The 22316-nt window shown below is 43.1% G+C and overlaps 1 protein-coding gene across 1 annotated transcript in view; it reads left to right on the forward strand.

The window, feature by feature from the left end:
* The first annotated feature begins 1153 nt into the window (after window positions 1-1153).
* The window catches only part of scp2a (sterol carrier protein 2a), a 63900-nt gene continuing 42737 nt past the window's right edge, over window positions 1154-22316 (forward strand). The window contains exons 1-8 of the mRNA XM_078407346.1: window positions 1154-1285; window positions 2702-2750; window positions 6555-6626; window positions 9130-9261; window positions 11393-11457; window positions 12401-12527; window positions 14742-14805; window positions 21210-21296. Coding sequence (XP_078263472.1) covers window positions 1235-1285; window positions 2702-2750; window positions 6555-6626; window positions 9130-9261; window positions 11393-11457; window positions 12401-12527; window positions 14742-14805; window positions 21210-21296 — 647 coding nt within the window. The 5' untranslated portion in view covers window positions 1154-1234. The remainder of the gene's footprint in view (window positions 1286-2701; window positions 2751-6554; window positions 6627-9129; window positions 9262-11392; window positions 11458-12400; window positions 12528-14741; window positions 14806-21209; window positions 21297-22316) is intronic.

The following is a 22316-nucleotide window of genomic DNA, read 5'->3' on the forward strand; positions in this document are numbered from 1 at the left end:
CTCGAAGGGCTGAATGGCCTACTCCTGCACCTATTGTCTATTGTCTATTGTCTATTGAGACCCTTCTTCAGACTGATCCTTCAGATGTAAAAGAATCCATTCTGGTTTGCGCAGTGTATGAGAAACATAATTTCACTGGTGTCTACTATATAAAACTCACACTTCCTGCTTGATTTCCCCGATGTCACTTTATATAAATGTAATAAGATAAGAACTGCAGATGCTGGTTTATACCAAAGATGGATACAAAATGCTGGAGCAACTCAATGGGTCACTAGCATCTTTGGAGAAAATGGATAGGTGACATTTCAGGTCGGGTCCCTTCTTCAGACTGATTGTAGTAAGGAGAGTGGGGGAAAAGCTGGAAGCGACAGAAAACAGAACTTTGTATAAACTTTATATAAACATTTTATATTTATACACTTGTTACGGCTATTATGATGTTTATATGTAGCATTATTTCAAAGTATTAATGTTAATTTATGGATAAACCAACAATTTAAGGAAAAAAATATTGTCATTTTAATATTTATTTGCGACATCATTTAAGCACAGTTGATATATCATCTATTAATACAAACTATGGACAGTGACGGTAAATAACAGGCAAGTCAGACTCAATCCTAAGAGAAAAACATTATCTTTTTCTAGAACAAGAAAGTTAAAAAGGAAAGTAATAGGGAAATGTTATTAAGAAGAATAAACTGAAGCTTGCACTCAGAAAACAGGGGCCCAAGTTTTCGCCTCGTCTAGTCTGTCTCGAAACAGCTGAGCGGGTTGCATTAAAGGGCAATTAGTAACTTCCACCAGCAGATGGTGGTCACGGAATGCAGAACATTTCACACAGATGATAAAAACAGCACACACACACTGTTCACAGTATTTCAGCCTCTCCATAATAAAATTAAACAGAATATTCGTAACGTGCAATATGTTCAATTTCAAAAACGGGACCCCCCCCCCCCCCCCCCCGAAATTAATCACCATCTCACCCAAATCATTCAAAGGATCTTAAGTTTGTAATTCTGATTGCACAACCGAAAATTAAAAATTAGGTCTAAATCTTATCTAAAGCACAACACAATGCAACTCCATGGTGCGCTGCGCAGCGCATTGGAGGCATTCCAAGAGGCACCCTGTGCCAGGTGGTTTAAAGGGCTGTGCAGCTTTAAGGGGCGGTGCAATTGAAAGTGAACTTTGTTCCGGGTACGAGACAGTATTTCCGATAGAAAACATGGCAGCCACCAAGAGAAGAGTATTTGTGGTGGGAGTAGGAATGACCAAGGTATTTATGGCAACAACAAAGAGGCGATTACGCTGGTGCTTTGCAGACCACTGCTGGGAGGGTTGTATCCAATGTAGAAGCTCCTGGGATGACTCTTGAAACGGGGGTTATACCGCCTATTGTGTCACACCCACCGCCAGCCAAGGCTCCCGTGGAGAAAGAGCAAATGCACTGTCTGACACACAGATTAAGTCTGTTTAAAAAATGGTCCTGTTTCTCCTTGTCGGCTGATCACAAGGAGAGTGATTTGGGGCAGCGCGCATTGCCCGGTGCATTAGTGAGGCACAGCTATTGTCCATCACAGGATCAACCTATCCCGCCTCCCCCAACTCATGTGTCACTCTTTCCTAATGTGTGTGTGTTCTGATTATTCTAGCGGTAGAGGGACGGGTTATATTATAAAAACACGAGAGACTGTGATGTATCTCTGTGTTTTTATTTCTTTTCCTTTGGGTGGGTGGGGGCAAGCAAGGAGAGGCCTCCAAAATAGTCTCTGTTACATCTTGCAGTTCATATTTTTGGGGGCCAGATCTCGCTGGCTATTGCTGACAGTTCTGAACTGAGCCTTTGGCGTTAAGCTATTGAAAGACCAATATGTCGGGATCTTAAGGTGCATGTCAAATGTATGACAATATATGAATCCAGAATTGGATTTGTCAGCGTACTTACACTGTGCAGCTTTGAAAGTGAACTTTGTAGAGTCCAGTCCATCTGAGTATACCTTGCATAATGCAAGGGAATTGCCTCTTCACTCACAATGATGGACTCCTTCAAAGAAAATTCTACAAGGGCATCACTTCATAGTGAGCCTGATGGCTATCAAATAACAGGAGATGACTGGGTCTGTAGTGCCTGGTCTTCCTTAAACACATTACAATCAATCTCTGGGAAATGAATCTTGGCTCATTATCAGTAAACATTGAGATTAATGTGATGAGAGACAGTAGGATATACAGAAACTAATTAATTGTAAGCACGGTATTCTTGGACGGGAACAACATCATGGAGGGAGAATAACCACATCAATAGGTATCAGAATGCTGAGGTCCACAACGAATTTGTGCCCGAAAGAACGGGCAAATGTCCAGCAATTGGTCAAGAACCATGACATGTGTGGCCCAAATACCCACCCTGCTGAGAGTGAAGCATGGAGGGGAGTTTATCAAGGGCAGAGAGGCAGTCAGTGTCTGGTAGGAACACCTTAAAGATCTCCCCTCCCGAGACGGTCCTTGGGTGTATGGTTTTGGACAACGTGTGCTTGGAGAGGGCAAAACTGGGATTAGATAAACCAACATAAATGCACACTTATTATAGGAGGCAAGAGTACCTTCTTTAATTGCTCTAATCTCTGAAAACAATGATGATGTGGTTAAAATTTAATGGTAATAAAGGGGTAATATGTTCTTTTCCCTCTAGTTTGAAAAGCCAGGAGATCTGGACTATCCTGATATGGCAAAAGAAGCAGGTATATGAATAATATAGATTGATTTTTTTTTGCTAATTTGTAATGAGACGTCAGACAGTTAAAGAAAATGGAATGATCTCCAAAAAGATTTAAAACTTGAAATTTCAATTTCTATGTGTTAAAATTGAAGTTATCGAAATGAAGTTCTTGAATGAAAAGAAGGCCAAGGTCAGTCATTTGGAGTTGGTCCCAAACAAAAGACTGAGGTTTTGTGCTCGCTTGATATCTTGTGGTTCTGAAATCTAGATGAATAATGTCAAGAGGTTAAGCTGTAGCATGGAACAATCAGAAAACCACATAGAAATTTATGAATCTATGAATGGGACAATGTGAAGTCCTTTAAGAATTAGTTATGTTTTACATCATATTCACAGTGAAGTGAAATAAGAGACTGCAGATACCGGAATCTGGGACAAATAAGAAAGGAGCAATTCAGTATTACTGCCTCTAATAATCCTATTAGAATAATTGTTCCTTTCTTATTTCTGAGCCAACACACATGCCTCAGTAGATGTACCCTTCAGTATGCCGTCTCTGAATGCTGCCATGACATTCTCCTTGATTAGTAAAGCATCTCCTCCACCTCCTTTACACCCTTCTCTATCTCGCCTGAAACATTGAAACCCAGGCACGTTGAACTGCCAACTAAGTGTCCATAATGGCCACATCATCATAATTCCAAGAACTGATCCAGGCTCTTAAGTTCATCAGCTTTACCCACAATACTCCTTGCATTGAAGTAAACACACTTCAGCCCTTCATTATCCCTATATTTATGGACCTCTCCCTGCCTATCCTTCCTTTGCGACCTACTTGTCATAAACTCCACTTTCTCCCCAGCCCTTTCATTTGCTAACCTGCTGTTCTGGTTCCCACCCCCTGCTATTCTAGTTTAAACCCTCCCGAGTAGCACTCGCAACCCTCCCTGCAAGGATGTTGGTGCCTCTCCAGTTCTGGTGAAATCTATCCCTCTTGTACAGTTCACCTCTGCCCCAGAAGAAATTCCAATGATCCAAAATTGGGAATCCCTGTCCCCTGCATCATCTCCTCAGCCACGCATTCATCTATCCTACTTTCCTGTTACTAGCCTCACTATCCTATCACGTGCCGGTGGTAGTAATCCAGAGATTACCACCTTCGAAGTCCTGCGTTTTTACCTTTTGCCTATCTCCCAATATTCACTCGCAGGACCCCATCCCTTTTCCTACCTGTGTCATTTGTATCGATGAGCACAATCGAGAGGGCTCTCCCTCCCTCTTGAGAATGTTCTACAGCCACTCCAGGACATCCTGGACCCTGGGACCAGGAAGAGAATAGACCACCCCAGAATCCCGTTTGCTGCCACAGAATCCCTGTCTGTCCCCTAACTATCGAGTCTCTTTCACTATCACTCTGCCTGATGTCACCCCACCTACCTATAACTTACTCCCTCTGCTGATGAGCCTGAGGTCGTCCAGTCACAGGCCCAGTTCCCTACTGCTGTCTTTAAGGAGCTGCAGCTGGACGCACCTCCTGCAGATGTAGTTCTCAGGGACACTGGACATCTTCCTGAGATCCCACATTCCACAATCCGAGCACACCACTGCACAAGCCTCCATCTTTACTACACCAAAACCACCATTATATTGTTATAAGCTACCGAAGCGGAATATGAGGTGTTGTTCTTCATAACATGGTGTTGTGCATTTAGCCTCACCGAGGCAGTGGAGCATGCAAAGGACCAACAGTTTGGTCTGAGAATGGGAGATGGAGTTGAAATGACTTGGAACTGGAAGCTCAAGATGGCGAATGTGGGCAGAGGGCAGAATTCACAGAGAGAATGTGTGTTTCCTTCAATGCAAGGAGTACTGTATTCTTGGTAAAGCTGGAGAATTTAAGAGCCTGGGTCAGTGCTTGGCATTATGATAATGTGGCCATTACGGAAACTTAGTTGTGAGAGGGGCATGTCTGGCAACTCAATGTGCCAGGGTTTCAATGTTTCAACGTGATAGAGAGGGAGGTAAAAGTGATGGAGGAGTTGAATTTCCTGATCAGGGTGATTCTCACGGCGTTACTCAGAGCGGACATGCTGGAGGCTCTATCCACGTTATGGGTAGAGCTCAAAAATAAGAAAGGAGCAATCACTAATGGAATTATATTATAGACCACTTAATAGTTAGTAGGAGATAAAGAATCAGATATGTAGACAGATTACGGAAGGATGCAAGAACCACAGGGTTGTTGTAGTGGGTGACTTTAACTTCCCCAATATTGGCTGGGACTTGGTGCAAGAGGATTAGACGGGGCAGAATTAATTAGGTGCATCCAAGAAGGTTTCTTTAAATAGTATGTGGAAAGTCTGACCCAAGGAGGGACCATACTGGACCTTGTATTGGGAAATGATCCGGGCCAGTGGACTAGTGTTATGGTGGAAGAGCAATTTGGAGAGAGTGATTACCCTAAGTTTTAAGATCGTTTTGAATAGGAATAGGTCTGGATGTTGGGGGGCGGTACTTAATTTGGGCAGATTAGATTACAATGTCATTTAGACAGGAGCTACGGAGGGTAGGTTGGGAGCAGTTGTTATTGGGTAAATCCACAGCTGACATGTGGGATTTGTGTAAAGGCCAGCTGATCACGGTGTGGGATCAGCATGTTCCAGTGAGGAGAAGGGATATGGATGGCAATGTAAGGGAACTATGGTTGACCACGGAGGTTGTAAACGTGGTCAAGAAAAAGGAAGCGTACGTTAGGTTTCTGAAGGTGGCATTGGACGGGGCTTGTGAGGAACATAATGCGAGTAGAAATGAACGTAAGCCGGTGGTTCGACACAGGCGAGGGAGAATTTTTTGACAGGCAAATGGTGGGAACAGAGATAAGAACAATAGGTGTGAGAAAGGTGTGAAGCGTGGTGGATTGTGAAGCCAGGGGAAGAAGAGTGGGGGGAATAGAGGGGAGAATTAGATGGGGCCCAGTGGATGGGGGGGGGGGGAGAGGAGAGCAGAGCAGGAGGATGGGGGAGAAAATGGGAGGGGGGGGGGGGTTAAGTTAGAGATTACTTAAAATTGGATTATTCAATGTTCCTACCATTGTGTTGTAAACTACTCAAGTGGAATATGAGGTACCGTTCCTCCAGTTTGCGTGTGGCCTCACTCCGGCAGTGAACTAGGCCCTTGACAAAAAGGTTGGTGTGGGACCTATAAGGAGAGTTAAAATGATTAGCCACTGGGAGATTCCAAAGGCCAAGGCGGACTGAGCACAAGTCTGCAGTTCATGTCTTTTTGTCTGTTAACCAGCATCTGCAGTTCTTAGGTTCTCACTGTATAAATGTAGAAACTATTTCCCGGGGTGGAAATGACCAACACCAGAGGGCATAGCTATAAAGTGAGAGGGGGAACATTTATTGAAGACATGCGGGGCAAGTTTTTTTAACATAGGGTAGTGGGGGCTTGGGTCGCATTGCTGGGGGTGGTAGTGGAGACAGATTCAATAGTGGTGTTTAAGAGGCTTTTAGATAGGGACATGGAAGTGCAGTGAAATGGAGGGTTATGGATCATGTACAGTCAGATGACATCAGTTTAACTTGGCATTATGTTCTGCAGAAACATTACGGGCTGAGGTTCCTGTGCTGGACTGTGCTATGTTCTATGCTCTGCAAAACTGTCTGTCTTTCTCTACATTAGTCTACATAGACTAGGCAACCATTTACTTGTTTTCTTAATCCCTTATTTTTAATTCATACTGGTTAAATATATTAGTGGCAGTATATTTAATTTGATAAATACATTTGACAGATCAGAAAGTATAATTGTTTTCTTTCACCAGCTGAGAAGGCATTGGCTGATGCAGGCATTGCATATTCTGCTGTACAACAAGCTTGTGTGGGTTACGTATATGGTAAGTGACCCTTCCACGGGATTAATTATTCAATCCTCATGTAGTTTATCAATGTGGTCTTTCTTTCCAGACAGGATCAGGTTGTATGTGATACTGGCACTGAAATCCATCACAATAGTTGTGACCGAAGAAAGACACAAAATGCTGGAGTAATTCAGCGGGACAGGCAGCATCTCTGGATAGAAGAAATGGGTGACGTTTCGGGTCGAGACCCATCTTCAGACTGAAATGGGTGACCTTTCGGGTTGAGACCCTTCTTTAGGTTGGAAGAACTGGACCTTGCCTTCGATCCAGAGATGCTGACTGTCCTGCTGAGTTACTCCAGCATTTAGTGTCTATTTTCGGTTTAAACCAGCATCTGCAGTTCCTTCCTACAATAATAGTGTTGACATTCCTCAGAACTGCTCCACATCCTTGCTTTGTCAGTGGCTCTATTGATAGGTGCAATTTGTCTGGCACTTTCTTGTACACTACAAATGTGACTAAACTTCAAATATATTTCAGTGTGACATGTCCTGACTTTGTAAATGAAATCAAATTGAAGCCTGTGAAGTATTCATCATCTTATGGGCAGGATCGCGTTAGCCCTAGCCTGTGCTTCGTGGTCATTCCCACAATCCCACCATGATGGCCCTACTCTTGATCTGCCTGAAGCAGTGTAAACTGGGCCAGTACCCAGAGTCTGCTATCAAAAGGCTTGTTGACGGAAGATAAATGAGCAAAAATATATTAATAAATGAGAATTATAAATTCATTCAAAACCACAATTTACAAGGGTGAATTAATTTAAATGAAATATAGCAAAAAAGAAGTTGCTCGTTTGCAAAGTTCAGTGGAGCTTTGCTAGATATGCCTGGGGAAAACTGAGGGCTTAGATAAAAAAAATTGGTGGCACAGACCGCAGAACAACCTTGGACATGATGGAAAGTCCCAGGACAAAATGTGACACAAAGTTCATCTGTGTCAACCTCCAGTGCATTCCACCTTTGCAGCACTCATGCACAGAGGTGGTAGACTGGTAGCACAGTCTGAGCACAGACTTTCCTCTGTTGGGAAAGATGTAATTGCTCTTTCTACCTCTATTTAAATAAGATTTGTACTCAACAGATTATTTAGGATTGTTTTAAGTTAGCAATACTGATAAATTGTGGGTGAAATAAATATTCAACAAATATGTAACTGTAAAATTCACAATTTTTTCCAAATAGTTTTCATGATTAACCTTTATTAAAACACTGTAGCAAACATTTTTATCGTTGCCTCTTTTACATCGGGACTGAACTTGACTTTACACTGTATTTAAGGTTTTGCACCTAAAAAAATCTTCAAATTTTATGTCCCTTCAACACCAATGAGTTGGCTCAGGAAATTATATCACTAAAATCTATCAAGATTATTACTTTTCTGCAGAAAATAATATGTCTATTATAAGATTCACCTAAACCACAGGAACAAACGGGTAGGTACTTAGATTAATACTACACCTGAACGAAATTCAGTTCCCTTCATATACTGCACTGAAGTGGTTGTTGACACTGATCTTGCCTACGATCTTCTAATTTGGATAAAGTACTATCACCTTGACCGTGTTCCACGCAAATAATTGCCAGGCAAACAATCCTTTTGGTCTATGGCAACTTATCATAAATCTACATGTTCCGTATTATCTTACTTATTAACTGGCAATGTTATTTTCCTTGTTTAGAGTATTCAGATGGGGGTCATGAATAAATTGGGACGTTAATAAGATAACTGCTGGTACCTCTTCCACATTGTCACTAATCCCCATCCCCTGTTATTCCTTTGTGCCAAAAGTCCATCCATCCCAGTCTAAAATATTCATAGCCTTGGAAGAGCTTTAAAGATTTAAGCATTAAGCATGACAATTGAGTCTTTTGGGGGTATTCTTTTTCTTTCGTATGTCAACTACAAGCCAAAAGTATCAATTGGTGCTTCAGAGTACCATAGTTGACGCTTTGCTGCAAATTTTGCCAGTTCCTTAGAACCACCTAGGGTGGACGACGAGGACGTAAAGCAGCTCCCAAGTATTGTGACTTTAGTCCTCAACGTCTTGCTTACATAATGATTCTGCAAAGGACATGGAATTTCTGTGAGCTTGCAGATTCCTGACCTGACCAGAGTTTGTGGTAAATCCTCCTAGGGAAAGTGCTAATTTGAGAAGAAAGAGCTTTAAGGTAAGATTTAATTAATGTCGTGGATGTAAATCCTTCGAATTTTCTAAAGCCTGAATGCTTTGTTGTTTGGTGCATTCCAGGCTAAGATCAATAAACGTTTGGACTGTTAAAGGATATAGGAATTAGGTGGCAATGTGGATGAACTGCAGCATCACCTGTGATCTTATTGAATGAGGCTGAATGGACTGCTCCTGCTTCTGTTTCTTATCTCGTGCATCGCTTTGTCTTGGATTTAAGTATAATCTTTGGTAGGCATTGTTTACTATCAGATGCAGTAGTAATGGTTTTATGTTGTCCTCATTATGAAGGTGACTCAACTTGTGGTCAGCGTGCAATCTACCACAGTTTGGGAATGACTGGAATTCCCATCATTAATGTTAACAACAACTGCTCAACTGGTTCTACAGCCCTGTACATGGCCAAACAGCTGATACAAGGAGGTAAGCTAACACAGCTTTTGCATTGAATAGCGTTAGTTAAAGTGGAAGCAAGTTGTGAAAAGATACTAAACAAAGAATTGTGCAAAATGTTTAATGGTACTTCGCTATCACCCTGTATATCATTACTAACTTCATAATCTGCAAAAATCTACTAATCTTTATGAAAACAAATTTAATTATCTTGATACAGATCGGTACATAGCCATTATTGGATATTAGTGAACTGCATGAGGAGTGTCTAGAACCTCAACGTTGAGGATTTTGGCGTGATCACTCCTGTGGGCGGAGGTCTGAGATCTTGATCTACAAGCATCCATTTTCTCAATCCTTCTACAGCGTTTTGGCAAACTGAAGGCAGTGATGAATGCCATCATTGCTGAGAGGTGACTCCAGAGATGGGAAGTAGTCCATGTTTTCCAGGGTCATGGTCTTTATGGTCAGTAGGCAGCGTAGTATGGCAGGTGCAGACAGGTAGAGGATCTTAGCCCTTCAGATGCTGAATGTGAGGCTGATCCTAATATGTTTCACTGAATAAGTTATTTGGTGGTAAGTATCCACAAAATCCACAGAATCCACAAAATAGGAATGGAAGTAATGGAAATAATTCAGCCTGATACCTAGAGACTGCCTAAGGCAAAGAGGACTAGTGAATATTTTACTTTTTCAAGTACATGAGATATTGTGTTCTCCCCTTCTTGGTGCAAATTATAAAGAAAAGGCCAATATAATAATTGGTAAGCATTGTGTTGCATATCATTACGTTGAAGAAGGGTCTCAACCCAAAAGGTCAACCCATTCTCTCTATCCAGAGATACTGCCCACTGAGTTACTCCAACATTTTGTGTCCATCTTCTCTCTGACGTTGATGGTGGCTTCCACTGGAGCTTGTCTTATTACTCCAGTGATCCAATGTGAACAGCTGGACACATCTTTTGGATTGAAATGTCCACACAAAGAAGGATTTCCATATGCATCTGGCAGTAAAGTAAATCATTATTCCCATTATCATCAGTTTGGTTTAATGATACCACCAATTTAAAAAAAAAATTGTTTCATAGGAAAAATACCGGAATAAAATTACTCGGCACATAATCGGAGAACTCATTATTAGGGAATTTTACACTAGGAGTATCATATTGAGAAACTTCTGCAGTTGCAGCTCAAGAAATGTCAGCCCTTTAAAAGTTGCTTTCCAGAAATTCTGTTTCGTGTTTTTTTTCGAGGCAAGTGTTTAATCCATCCAGATTAGCTGTTGAATCTGTCATTCACACTTTCATTCACTTTTGAATTTGATAATTCCAGTGCACTCCAGGAATCTCTCTGTAAGGCTGAGACCATTCAAAGTTATTCCTTGACATTTGGCGCAATTTACAGTGGCCAAATAATCGACCAACTCGCACATATTTTGGTCTGTGGGAGGAAACCAGAACACCTGGAAGAAACCCAATTGGTCACAGGGAGGACCTGTCAGTTTTAGTCAGACGCAGTGGTCAGGATTGAACCTGGGTCTTTGGAGTTTAGACACAGTGGCTCTTCCAGCTGCACCACTGTGCCACCATTTTAAATCACTCAACTGTAAATAGCAGTGGATTCAGATACAAAAACTGTTATCTAAGGAATTCCCTTCCTAACGCCTTCATCTCTCTATTTTTCTGTACAGAAGAAACATAAGTAATCACCCAGAGAAAAGCAAATAAGCTTGGGTCAGCTGCTGTGATATTTGGGTACATTATTTAAGATTTATGTGCCTCTGAAGTACTTAGGACCATTTTGTTATGGTAAATCACTGCCAATTACTGGATTGTTGTTGTGTCTATGAGTTAGATTTGCCCAACCTGTGGAAGTGTTATGAAGTTGCTTCTTTGTCCACTGTCCTCTTCCTCCAGTGATTTGACAAAAGCTTAATACTGGCAGATGTGCGATTCTCTAGAAAATTAATGGCAAGGTTTCCAAATAGAAATATTAACGGTTTGAACATGATGTGCCAACTGTTTTAAGATAAAATGTCATGGTTGAATATAAATGAAATGAAAGTCATAGATACGATTTTGGTTAACTTGATTAACTCAATAACCAATTTCTATTCCCACTAATATTATATGAATATAATATTCTTATCACTTGGTTTAAGGACTGGCTGACTGTACCCTTGCTTTGGGATTTGAAAAAATGGAAAGAGGATCTCTTACTTCTAAGGTAGAGAAAATATTTTGTGAGTTCAAAACAATATTTGCAGTGCCAATATACTCGTACTTATGCGAGTTGAGAGTTAAGCTGCATTAATTTGCATCAATTGAATGGATAACAATGTTAGTTTTCTTTAAAAAAAATTGTACTCTACCCACATCCTCAACTGTTCAATCCTCATGTCTCACACCTTCCGTTTTAATATCTGGACTTCGTTCCTATCATCTGCCTATCAAAAAAAAACTCACGTGTGTTCTCCTATTCCCAGCCTTTTCCAGCTTTTTTCCCCCCTCCCTACAATCAGTCTGAAGAAGGGTCCTGAACCGAACCATCACATATCCATTTTCTCCAGAGTTGCTGACTAACCCACTGAGTTATTCTATCATTTTCTGTGCTTTTTTGTTGTGAATACTATGACAGCTTTTGGGAGAGAAGTTCCCCTGTTGTCTGTCGTGTCCTTCTTGGAGTTCATTGCCATTTATATGGTATCCCTGTCAAGACTAGGATATCATGTCAGCATCCCTATGTATAAATCCATATATATCTGGATAAAACCTGTTTGCTAATCCCTACTGTGTGCGATGGACTGCACACAAACAAAATGAGAAACTTTTAATTTATCCCTACACTTTGCTTTCTACCCATTAATCATCCAGTATCTTGACCCTTCCAATACATCTCTGAAGCTGTACTTTATTAAACATTTAAAAATTAATTTAATCCCCTTGCCTGTTAATTTCTTCAAGATAATATGATGCAAATGACAAACATGAGTTCCTTGATGGCCCCAATTAACCCACATTTCTGAAATGTCATGAAAATTATTTCAAGTATCACAATTCGTTCTAGCATATTATCTAATTTTCCTGTCCAAGTTGTCGAGACAAATATCTTTCCTTTGATGAGTTATATTCTCTGTTTGGAGTCTGATGGAGTCTGATTTATGTTTCAGTTCCTAGACAGGACAAACCCCATGGACAAACATTGTGAGGTGCTGAATAATAAATATGGGATTTCTGCAGCTCCATTAACACCACAGTTATTTGGAAGTGCTGGCAAAGAACACATGGAGAAATATGGTAACTATATCTGTGCACGGCATCAGATTTGTTTCAAAAGCATTTACAGTTAGTGAACAATAATCTATTTTTTTTAAATCACGAAAGATTTTAAAAATTCAGTTATCATATCTTATCATATCATATATATATATACAGTGCGGAAACAGGCCTTTTCGGCCCACCAAGTCCGCACCGCCCAGTGATCCCCGCACATTAACACTATCCTACACCCACTAGGGACAATTTTTACATTTACCCAGCCAATTAACCTACATATCTGTAAGAGAGTGATCTTGCTCCCCCTCCCCCCATTCGTAACAAGGACAGAGTCCCCCTTATCCTCGCCTTCCACCCCATTAGCCGTTACATGCACATAATCCTCCGACATTTTCGCCACCTCCAACGGGATCCCACTACTGGCTACATCTTCCCATCTCCACCCTTTTCTGCTTTCCACAAAGACCATTCTCTCCGCAACTCCATGGTCAACTCGTCCCTTCTCACCCAAACCACCCCCTCCCCAGGTACTTTCCCTGCAACCGCGGGAGATGCAACACCTGTCCCTTTACCTCCCCCCTCAACTCCGTCCAAGGACCCCGACAGTCTTTACAGGTGAAGCAGAGGTTCACGCACCTCCTCCAACCTCATCTACTGTATGTGCTGTTCCAGAAGTCAACTCCTGTATATCGCCGAAACCAAGTGCAGGCCCGGCGATTGTTTCGCTGAACACCTCCGCTCAGTCTGCCTAAACCTATCTGATCTCCCAGTTGCTCAGCACTTTAACTCCCCCTCCCATTCCCAATCCTACCTTTCTGTCCTTGGCCTCCTCCATTGTCAGAGTGAGGCCCAGCACAAATTGGAGGAACAGCACCTCATATTTCGCTTGGGTAGCTTACACCGCAGCAGTATGAACATTGACTTCTCTAACTTCAAGTAGCCCTTGCTTTCCCTCGCTCTCCATCCCCTTCCCAGTTCTCCCACCAATCTTCCTGTCTTCAACTACGTTTTATCTCTGCACCGCCCACTCCCCTGACATCAGTCTGAAGAAGGGTCTCGACCCGAAACATCACCCGTTCCTTCTCTCCAGAGATGCTGCTTGTCCTGCTGAGTTACTCCAGCATTTTGTGTCTACCGATTTAAACCAGCATCTGCAGTTCTTTCCCACACAGAGAGTGATTTCAGTTTGGGTGAACCTTATTTTGTCAATTAATAATACTTAGAACCCGATTTGAGGATCTGCATGCTTTTCCCTTTGTTATGGCTATTTTACTAAGATGAGGCAATCATGTACAGTGTAGGGTAGAGCAGGGTGCCAATCCAGTGAACAGTTCACTACCCAAACTGCTTGCATGTCAGAAATGTGAGTGCAAATCCAGTTCCCACGTGGCAGAAGATGCCCTGCAGCAGCTGACAAATCCTTTTTGCCAGTCTCTTAAACACTCGCTTGTTTGTACATGCTGTTTATCAGTCAGACGATCTTACCCTGGGGAGGATCTGTATTCAAACCAGTAATATCACAGCAATCTAGGCAAAACCAGTGGGCAATTATCTTTATTGCCCATTCTCCCAATGAATTAAAATCTACGCCTTGGATTGCTCAGTGATTGAAAACACTTATGTAAACAGTAGCTATGGGAAATGCAACAATATTTTCACACAACTGTATTTTTCTGGCATGCTACAAAAATAGTGCTGCATTAGGACTTTCAAAGTTGTTGGAATCTAGGATCAGTAAATCAGTATGTCACACTAACAGGTACTCTCCCAACTTGCTTGCACGTCAAAAGGCTCTCATTTCAAGGTTGATTTTTTTCTAAATTTGGCCCTCCACTGTTGAGCCTTCACCTACTCTGGTATCGTTTTCTTCTATCTTCTTCAAAGATAGGTCTGTTTGAATTTACAGTCCTATAAAATTCATACTCCAACATTATATAATCTTCTATGGAATCTGGAACTAAATTTCTATTGACTCATATTAGTCTTGAATGTATTGGTCTTTCTTCATTCTTTGTGTTAACACTCAGACAAGTTGGATGAAAACCACAGTCACTTCCGTCCTGTTCTCGGTAGTTTTTAATTAATTCAATCCTCGCTGTTTTGAAGTTGTCCAGATTCATCTTGCAAACAAACCAGAGGAAAGACTTTCATGTCATAAGGCTGTGTTGTATTTGCTCCCCTATAAAAATTAAGTATGATGTGTTTTCAGTACAATTTGTCGTGTTTTTATTGCAGGGACAAAGCCGGAGCATTTTGCCAAGATAGCTTGGAAAAATCACAAGCATTCCACAAATAACCCGTGAGTAAAGCTTACTTGTTTTTAATTAATCATTAACAGTGATGTTTGTATTATTCTTGTTCACCTATCCATATATATAACCATATAACAATTACAGCACGGAAACAGGCCAGTTTGGCCCTTCTAGTCCATGCCGAACACTTTCTCCGACCTAGTCCCATCTACCTGCTCTCAGACCATAACCCTCCAATCCCTTCCCATCCATATACCTATCTAATTTACTCTTAAATAATAAAATCGAGCCTGCCTCCACCACTTCCACCGGAAGCTCATTCCATACAGCCACCACCCTCTGAGTAAAAAAGTTACCCCTCATGTTACCCCTAAACTTTTGTCCCTTAATTCTGAAGTTATGTCCCCTTGTTTGAATCTTCCCCACTCTCAAAGGGAAAAGCTTACCCACGTCAACTCTGTCCGTCCCTCTTAAAATTTAAAAAACCTCTATCAAGTCCCCCCTTAACCTTCTGCGCTCCAAAGAATAAAGACCCAACCTGTTCAATCTCTCTCTGTAGCTTAAGTGCTGAAACCCAGGCAACATTCTAGTAAATCTCCTCTGTACTCTCTCTATTTTGTTGACATCCTTCCTATAATTTGGCGACCAGAACTGCACACCATATTCCAGATTCGGCCTCACCAATGCCTTGTACAATTTTAACATTACGTCCCAACTTCTATATTCGATGCTCTGCTTTATAAAGGCAAGCATACCAAACGCCTTCTTCACCACCCTATCCACATGAGATTCCACCTTCAGGGAACAATGCACAGTTATTCCCAGATCCCTCTGTTCCACTGCATTCCTCAATTCCCTACCATTTACCCTGTACGTCCTATTTTGATTTGTCCTACCAAAATGCAGCACCTCACACTTATCAGGTGAAAGTTTAATGCTCATAATCCAGGTTATTAATAATAATAAACCTATGGAGGAAAAGATTTTAATTAGAAAGTATTCATTTTAAAAGCTTGATGTTATAGAATTGGTTTTTTTTTAAAAAGAGAGAAATAAGGTTTTTGACAATTTGGGATCCTTGGAAAGAATTTGAAATTTATCTAAAATTGATTTTTTGATGGGATGAAAAGGAGATACCAGTTCTGTGTTAGTTTCAACTCTGGACCATAGATTGTGGGATGACATTCAGGTCATTGGCGCGGTCTGGTTTTCTTTTTGCTACTATGAGGGTCAAATTGGTGACTCTTTTACAAGAGTACATTGTATAGTGCTGAGGCATTTGTAATCTTCTGCTCATTTCCATCATCCCCACCTGTCATTTTACAAGATCAGAGCTTTATGTATATATATTTTTTTCTCTGTTGAGTTCAGTAGTCAAAAGATTAAGGTTTTATCTCTTTGTTTTTATCTTGTATTTGTGTGACCTCGCACTGGTTGGATTGTTGAAGTTCGCATGTGAAGCAGTTGTGACATAGTTATACATTTCCATTGAATATTTGGGTAATTATTTTTGATATGAAATGATGGAAGCACATACACTTGCTTGCATGCAGTGATATTGCCAGATTTTATTGTTAACAATATAGCTGATATTCTGGAGCCAAAGTATATTAATCCTATCGCGTTACGTAAGCAGAAATTTTGGCTGTCGTCCAATATTGCAAGTTCCAACCTCAGTTTTAGTCACTCCGAACTCTTAAAGATGTACTAGAAATTAAATCTTTTGGTAGTCATTTTAAAGTATTGCTTCATTTATTGTAGAAAGGATTAGGACAACACAGGCAAGTTCTGGGAAATGGGAATTGAACTATAGTTTCATGTTTGCAGTTTAAATCCATAACAAATGATTGCCAGAAATTTGATTCTGCTCTTGGTTTTGGCTTCAGACAATAACAAGATGGCAAAAATATTGACTTTATTCAATTGCTTTGTTCAATATTTGATCCTATACATGACAAGTTAGTATCTTGAGGGAATGTTCTATGTTCTTCTTCTTGCGTTTGAGGCAGCAGAAATTACGTAACGCCCTCCAGGCGCTGTAGCCAGTGCAATGTGCTGTTGTCAAGGGCCGTGAGGTCTACCTCTCCACCAGGGGGACGGAGGACAGTGCAGTCGAAAATGACGTGCTGCGCTGTTTGCTGGTCTGCTCCACACACGCAGGCCGCTGATGAACGCAACCCCCAACGATGCATGATGGTGTTGAACCGGCCGACCCCCGTGCGGAGCCGGTTCAGGGCGACCGACTCTTTGCGGGGCATGTCCGAGCCGGGTGGGGCTGTGGTGTTCGGTGCGACAGTGAATTGAGGAGGTCGCGATGTCTGTTCCCAGCTGGTTCTCCATGCTCCTAGTATGTTGAGACCGGAGCCACAGAAGGTCGCTGCATGACGGGAGAAAGGGTGACGAGATGACAGGCGTTGAGGTTCCAGTTGCTGTGAATCCTGGGCGAGATGGTACAAAGGATGTTTGGCATCCGATGGGGCCGTGCACACCAGCCTATGAGTGAAGAACTCTCTGCGAAGTTTGGCCGGTGCGATACCTGCGAGCACCGGCAGGAGATCCGTCGGAGTAGGGCGTAGGCAGCCAGTGATCATCCGCATGGTGACGTTGAGGGTGGCGTCTAGCTTGTTGATACGAGCGCTGCGGCACCATGCTGGGGCGACGTTCTCAGCGGCGCTGTACACGTGTGCAAGAGCACTGGTTCGAAGAGTAGATGTCCTGGCGCCCCATGACGATCCGGCCAAGCAATGCAGGAGGTTGTTCCGTGCCGAGACTTTAGCACGGAGAGCTTCAAGGTGTTGCATGTAGGTCAGCTGCCGATCTAGTTTCACCCCAAGGTATGTAGGAAATGGGTTGTAGGGTAGGGGTGACCCATTGAGGGTGACGGTTAGCTGGCATTGAGCTTCCTTGTTATACAGGTGAAAGGCCGGTGTGGTGGTTTTTGCCATACTCAGTTTTAGTCTCCAGGTCCTGAGGTAGCCCATGACGTTCCATATCCGCCGAGAGCACATTCTCAACATTTGACCAACTCTTGTCCGAGTGCAGTAGGGCCAAGTCATCTAAGTATCCATACTGGCATGAGGTCGTGCGTGGCAGATGGCTGATATCGAGATTGAAGAGCATGGGGGCCAGTACCGAGCCTTGGGGGACTCCGTTTCTTAGGAGTCGCAGTCGGCTAGATTGTCCGTCGCTGGTCTTGAGTACAAAACTGCGGTTGGCAAGGATGTTGGCAGGGTTGGTTCGGAGGAGCTTCAAGATCAAGCCCTGGTGCCACACAGTATTATAGGCGGCGGTGAGGTCCACCAGCACGATACCCGCGTTGTGACCCTTTTCAAAACTGTCTTCGATGTCATTGGTCAGCTTGACTATTTGGTGGGTGGTGCAGCGTCCACGCCGAAATCCGGCTTGTTCAGCGGGTAGTTGAAGGTCAACGATTGGATCGAGCTGGAGAAGCCGTTCGACGAGCTTGTACGGGACACAGAGGAGTGAGATGGGCCGGTAGTTCCTTGGGTCGTTCGCTGGCTTGTTTGGTTTTGGTAGCGCAATGACTGTGGCTTTCCACCAGATCTTCGGAATGGACTGACCAATGAGGCAAGAGGAGTAAAACTCACGGAGCCAGACCAGGCATTTAGGACCACAGTGTTTCAGGAATTCTGGGGGGATGTTATCAGGACCCTGAGCTATTCCACATTTCAGTTGAGAGATAACAGAAGAAGTTCTGCAGAGGAAAAGGGTGCTGACAGGTGCCCATCAGTGCCTGGAGCTTTCCAAAGATTAGTGGATTCCTGTTCGACAGAATGAGTATGTTCTTGTCCGCATCTTTGGAGTGGCCATTGGCCAGGAACTAGTGGGTGATGGAGTTGGCCATGACAGGGCAATGCTTTGGGTGGGTACTGACCGGTGAGGCGATTGAAGGTCTTCCACGCCACCCTACTGGAGTGTGTGAAGTCGATTCCTTGGACTGTCTCTTCCCACCGCTCTCTGCGCTTCTTGTCAAGGCAGTTTGTAAGTTCCGCATCCTTGGAGGCAGCCTCTTCGCCAGGCTCAGCGTACAGGAATGCATCGTAGCATGTGTCACACTCTTCGTCCCATGTGGGGATGTACCGGCGATGATAGCCGCGAGGAATGGAACTCTTTGTGCCCTGATGAGGAGTTTGCAGAGGGCTGAGTAGGCATTGTCCAGGTTGGTGGGGGTGGGAAGGCTATCGATCCAGAGGTCCACCAGACTTGTGAACTGGTCCCACCTGGCCTTGCGGAAATTCTACCTCTTCGCAGGTTTGGTTGGGACCGGCTCGATGGGGTTGTCGGGGTTAATCAGAGATGGACGATGTTGTGATTTTGGGAAGTGATCCAGGGTGATGCGGTGTGGGGATGGTCCATTCAGGTTTGCAAAAGCCAAGTCAGGGTTGGTAGTGGTGTTCCACCTGCCAGAGCGGAATCTGTCCGGTTGATTTGGGTCGTACAGGAGTTGAACGCCAGTGGCTGAGGCCCAGTCTTCTAGTGCAGCGCCATCTGGGTTAGTTGAACGGTAGCCCCAAGTGGTGCTGTGGCAATTAAAGTCTCCAGCGCACATGCAGGGCAAACCAAAGGTGGGGATGGAGTCTTTGTGAAGCCTGGTAGAAGGTGGCTTGTCTACATTGATGACAGTGACACTTTCGACTTGCGTGGCCGCCCATTCCACGTCGGAGTCAGGAGGGGACGTTGCAATCGCTTTCCATTTTGCTGTGTTCCTTACAAAAGTGGCAATCCCGTGGTTGTCGCTCTCAGTGTGGGCGGCCAGGGTATAACCAGGGATCTTCAGGTGGGAGCTGTCACTTTTGTGAGTCTCTTGGAGCAGGATTGCAGTGACTTTGTGGGTCTGTAGCAGATATTCAATGATGGTGGTCTTTGCCTTGGTGAGGCGTTCCGCATTCAGCTGCAGCAGGGTGATGCCACCCGGTTCGACATCCGTAGGTGCCCGCCCTAAGAAGGGTGCATGCTCCGGGTTGGCACCAAGCTGCAGCGACTGAGGTTGCATTTGGGCTGCAAGCTGTTTTTTCTGCTTCTGCTGTCTTTGTTTGTTGTCGTTCGCCTGACTGGGGTCAGTTGACAGGGCTCACCACGGGGAGGTCGACAACACGAGCCCCAATGTTCTATGTAAAAGATATTGATTCCTAAACGGAACGATAGAACATCTGTGTCAGACACAAAATACTGGGTTACTCAACGGGTCAGACAGCATCTCTGAAGAAAAGGAATAGATGATGTTTCAGGTCAAGACCCTTCTTTAGACTGAGAATCAGGGGAGAGGGAAACTAGTGGTGTGGAAAGGTTCAGAACAAATCGGTGCCGGCACCGATGACTAAGGAAAAGTGGAGCCCACAATGGTCTATTGTTGGCTGTGGAAGAGGTGATAACGAAGGGTATATCGATGCAAACAGTGGAACTGGCAGGATAACTAAGGTGATGGGGGGGGGGGGGGGGGGGTGGGGGGGGGGGGGGAGGTGGGGGAGAGACATGCAGAGAGGGAATGCAAGGGTTACTTGAAGTTAGAGAAATCAATATTCATACCGCTGGGTAATCTGCATAAGCAGCCCAAACAAAATATGTGGTGCTGTTCCACCAATTTGCATGTAGCCTCAGTCTGACAGTGAAGGAGGACCAGGACTGAAACATCAGTATTGGAATAGGAAGGGGAGTAAAAATGTTTGGCAACTGGGAGATTGCGTTGGCCAAGGCGGACTGAGCGTCGTTGTTCAGCGAAACGATCTGCGCGTGCCCTGTCTGCGCATGGTCTCGCCAATCCCTCCAATTCAGCAAGCAAATTAACCTTCTCACAATTGCTTCCAAGCCACTTGTATACTTCCTTAAAGGGTGATCTTGTGTTCTTTTTTTCTATGACTGCTATGTAGTTTCGTTCGGTACTTCGGTACCGAATGACAAATAAAGCTCTGTTATACTGTTATACTCTTATACTGTTATCAATGGTTCCAGTGAATGTAACCAAAGTCCTTTAAATGGAGCAAGAGTTTCTTATTCCTGCAGTAAAAGCTAAAATTCCATTTGCCTTCCTATTGTACCTCCTTACGAACTACCATTTTACGTCTCTTTGAAAACTATCAATTGATAGTCTTGCATCATTTAAATAATATACTGCTCTTTATCTTACTACCAAAGTGGATAATGTCCCATTTACCCACAATACACACCATATGTCTTTTTTTATTGGCCTATTCACTTAGAGTGGGTATGCAGATTGATAAAATAAGCCAAAGAACATTTTTTTTGTTCATTTCAGACCTGCGGTAGCCTTGTTATTTGTTGGCCTGTCTGAAGCTGAAACTTTGAATATGAAGTGGATTCATCTTAAGTTTAGGAAATGTATAAAGTTTCAGTGTTTTCTGTTAATATGTAAATGTGGATCATGTTCGTTTGCTTGCTCTGAATTTTAATTAATTGTTGCTCCTTTGTTTAGATATTCCCAGTTCCAAACGGAATACAGTCTTGATCAGGTGATGAAGTCCCGTCAGGTCTTTGAATTCCTGACTCTCCTGCAGTGCTGGTAAGAATAGGGTATTTGTTCATTTTGGTGTGTAGCCACATGAACAAAAAAATCATCTCAAATAGTTTAACCTGCGAGAGTCACTAAAATTGGGCCATTTGTCTCCTGGCTTGCTTTATGTAGGAAGATTGATTCAAGGGTCTCTGGGCCTCTCCTGGTAATCTGCCCAGACATTAAGTTTTGACCCAGCCAGAATCCATTATTGTCCATTCGATTTTTTGCTTTCTTTTGGAAAGATGAACCACACATGAACCATAAGAGTATATTCTTTCCTCCATTCACTTGCTGTTTCAGCGTCCGACACCATTCGTGACAACAAAATGCTGGAGAAACTCAGCGGGACAGGCAGCATCTCTGTAGAGTTTCGGGTCGAGACCCTTCTTCAGACTGAGCATCTGCAGTTCCTTCCTACCCCATTCATGACAAGTTGTGGGAGGGGTCCCAGAGTGTGGATCTGATGTACTATTTATGGATTACTTGGTCCTGTCCATGGTGTCCTGCTTTTGCTGTTTCATAAGGTCATAAGGAATAGGAGTAGAATTGGGCCATTCTTGGGGCAAGTCTACTCTGCCATTCAGTCATGGCTGTTCTATCTCTCCCTCCTATCCCCATTGTCTTGCCTTCTCTCCATAACCTCTGACACCTGTACTAATCACCTGTACTAAACTGTTTTGCATTAATGTAGTCCTTGTGTTGCAGCCTCATCGGGTTGCGACCTTGTTATTAGGAATGTCCGTTGCACCTCCCAACTCCTATGCTTCTTGAACTAGCCTTGATCCTGAAATGATGTTATTGATAGTGTGAGGGACTTGTACAAGGATGTCTGATATTGGTTTGCTGGATTTATTCAGATTCTATTCCATTTTGCAATTGCTTTGCTACAACCTGATATTCTCACTCCCACCGTTGCTATCATGCACAGTTGCACCTGCCACAGGTAGATTGGTAAAAATGAGATAAACTAGGTTTATCTCTCAAAATAGTTGTATTAAGACATGTTGTAGATAATATCTGTAGTGG

This window comes from Rhinoraja longicauda, chromosome 11 (assembly GCF_053455715.1).
Source record: "Rhinoraja longicauda isolate Sanriku21f chromosome 11, sRhiLon1.1, whole genome shotgun sequence".
NCBI lineage: Eukaryota > Metazoa > Chordata > Chondrichthyes > Rajiformes > Arhynchobatidae > Rhinoraja > Rhinoraja longicauda.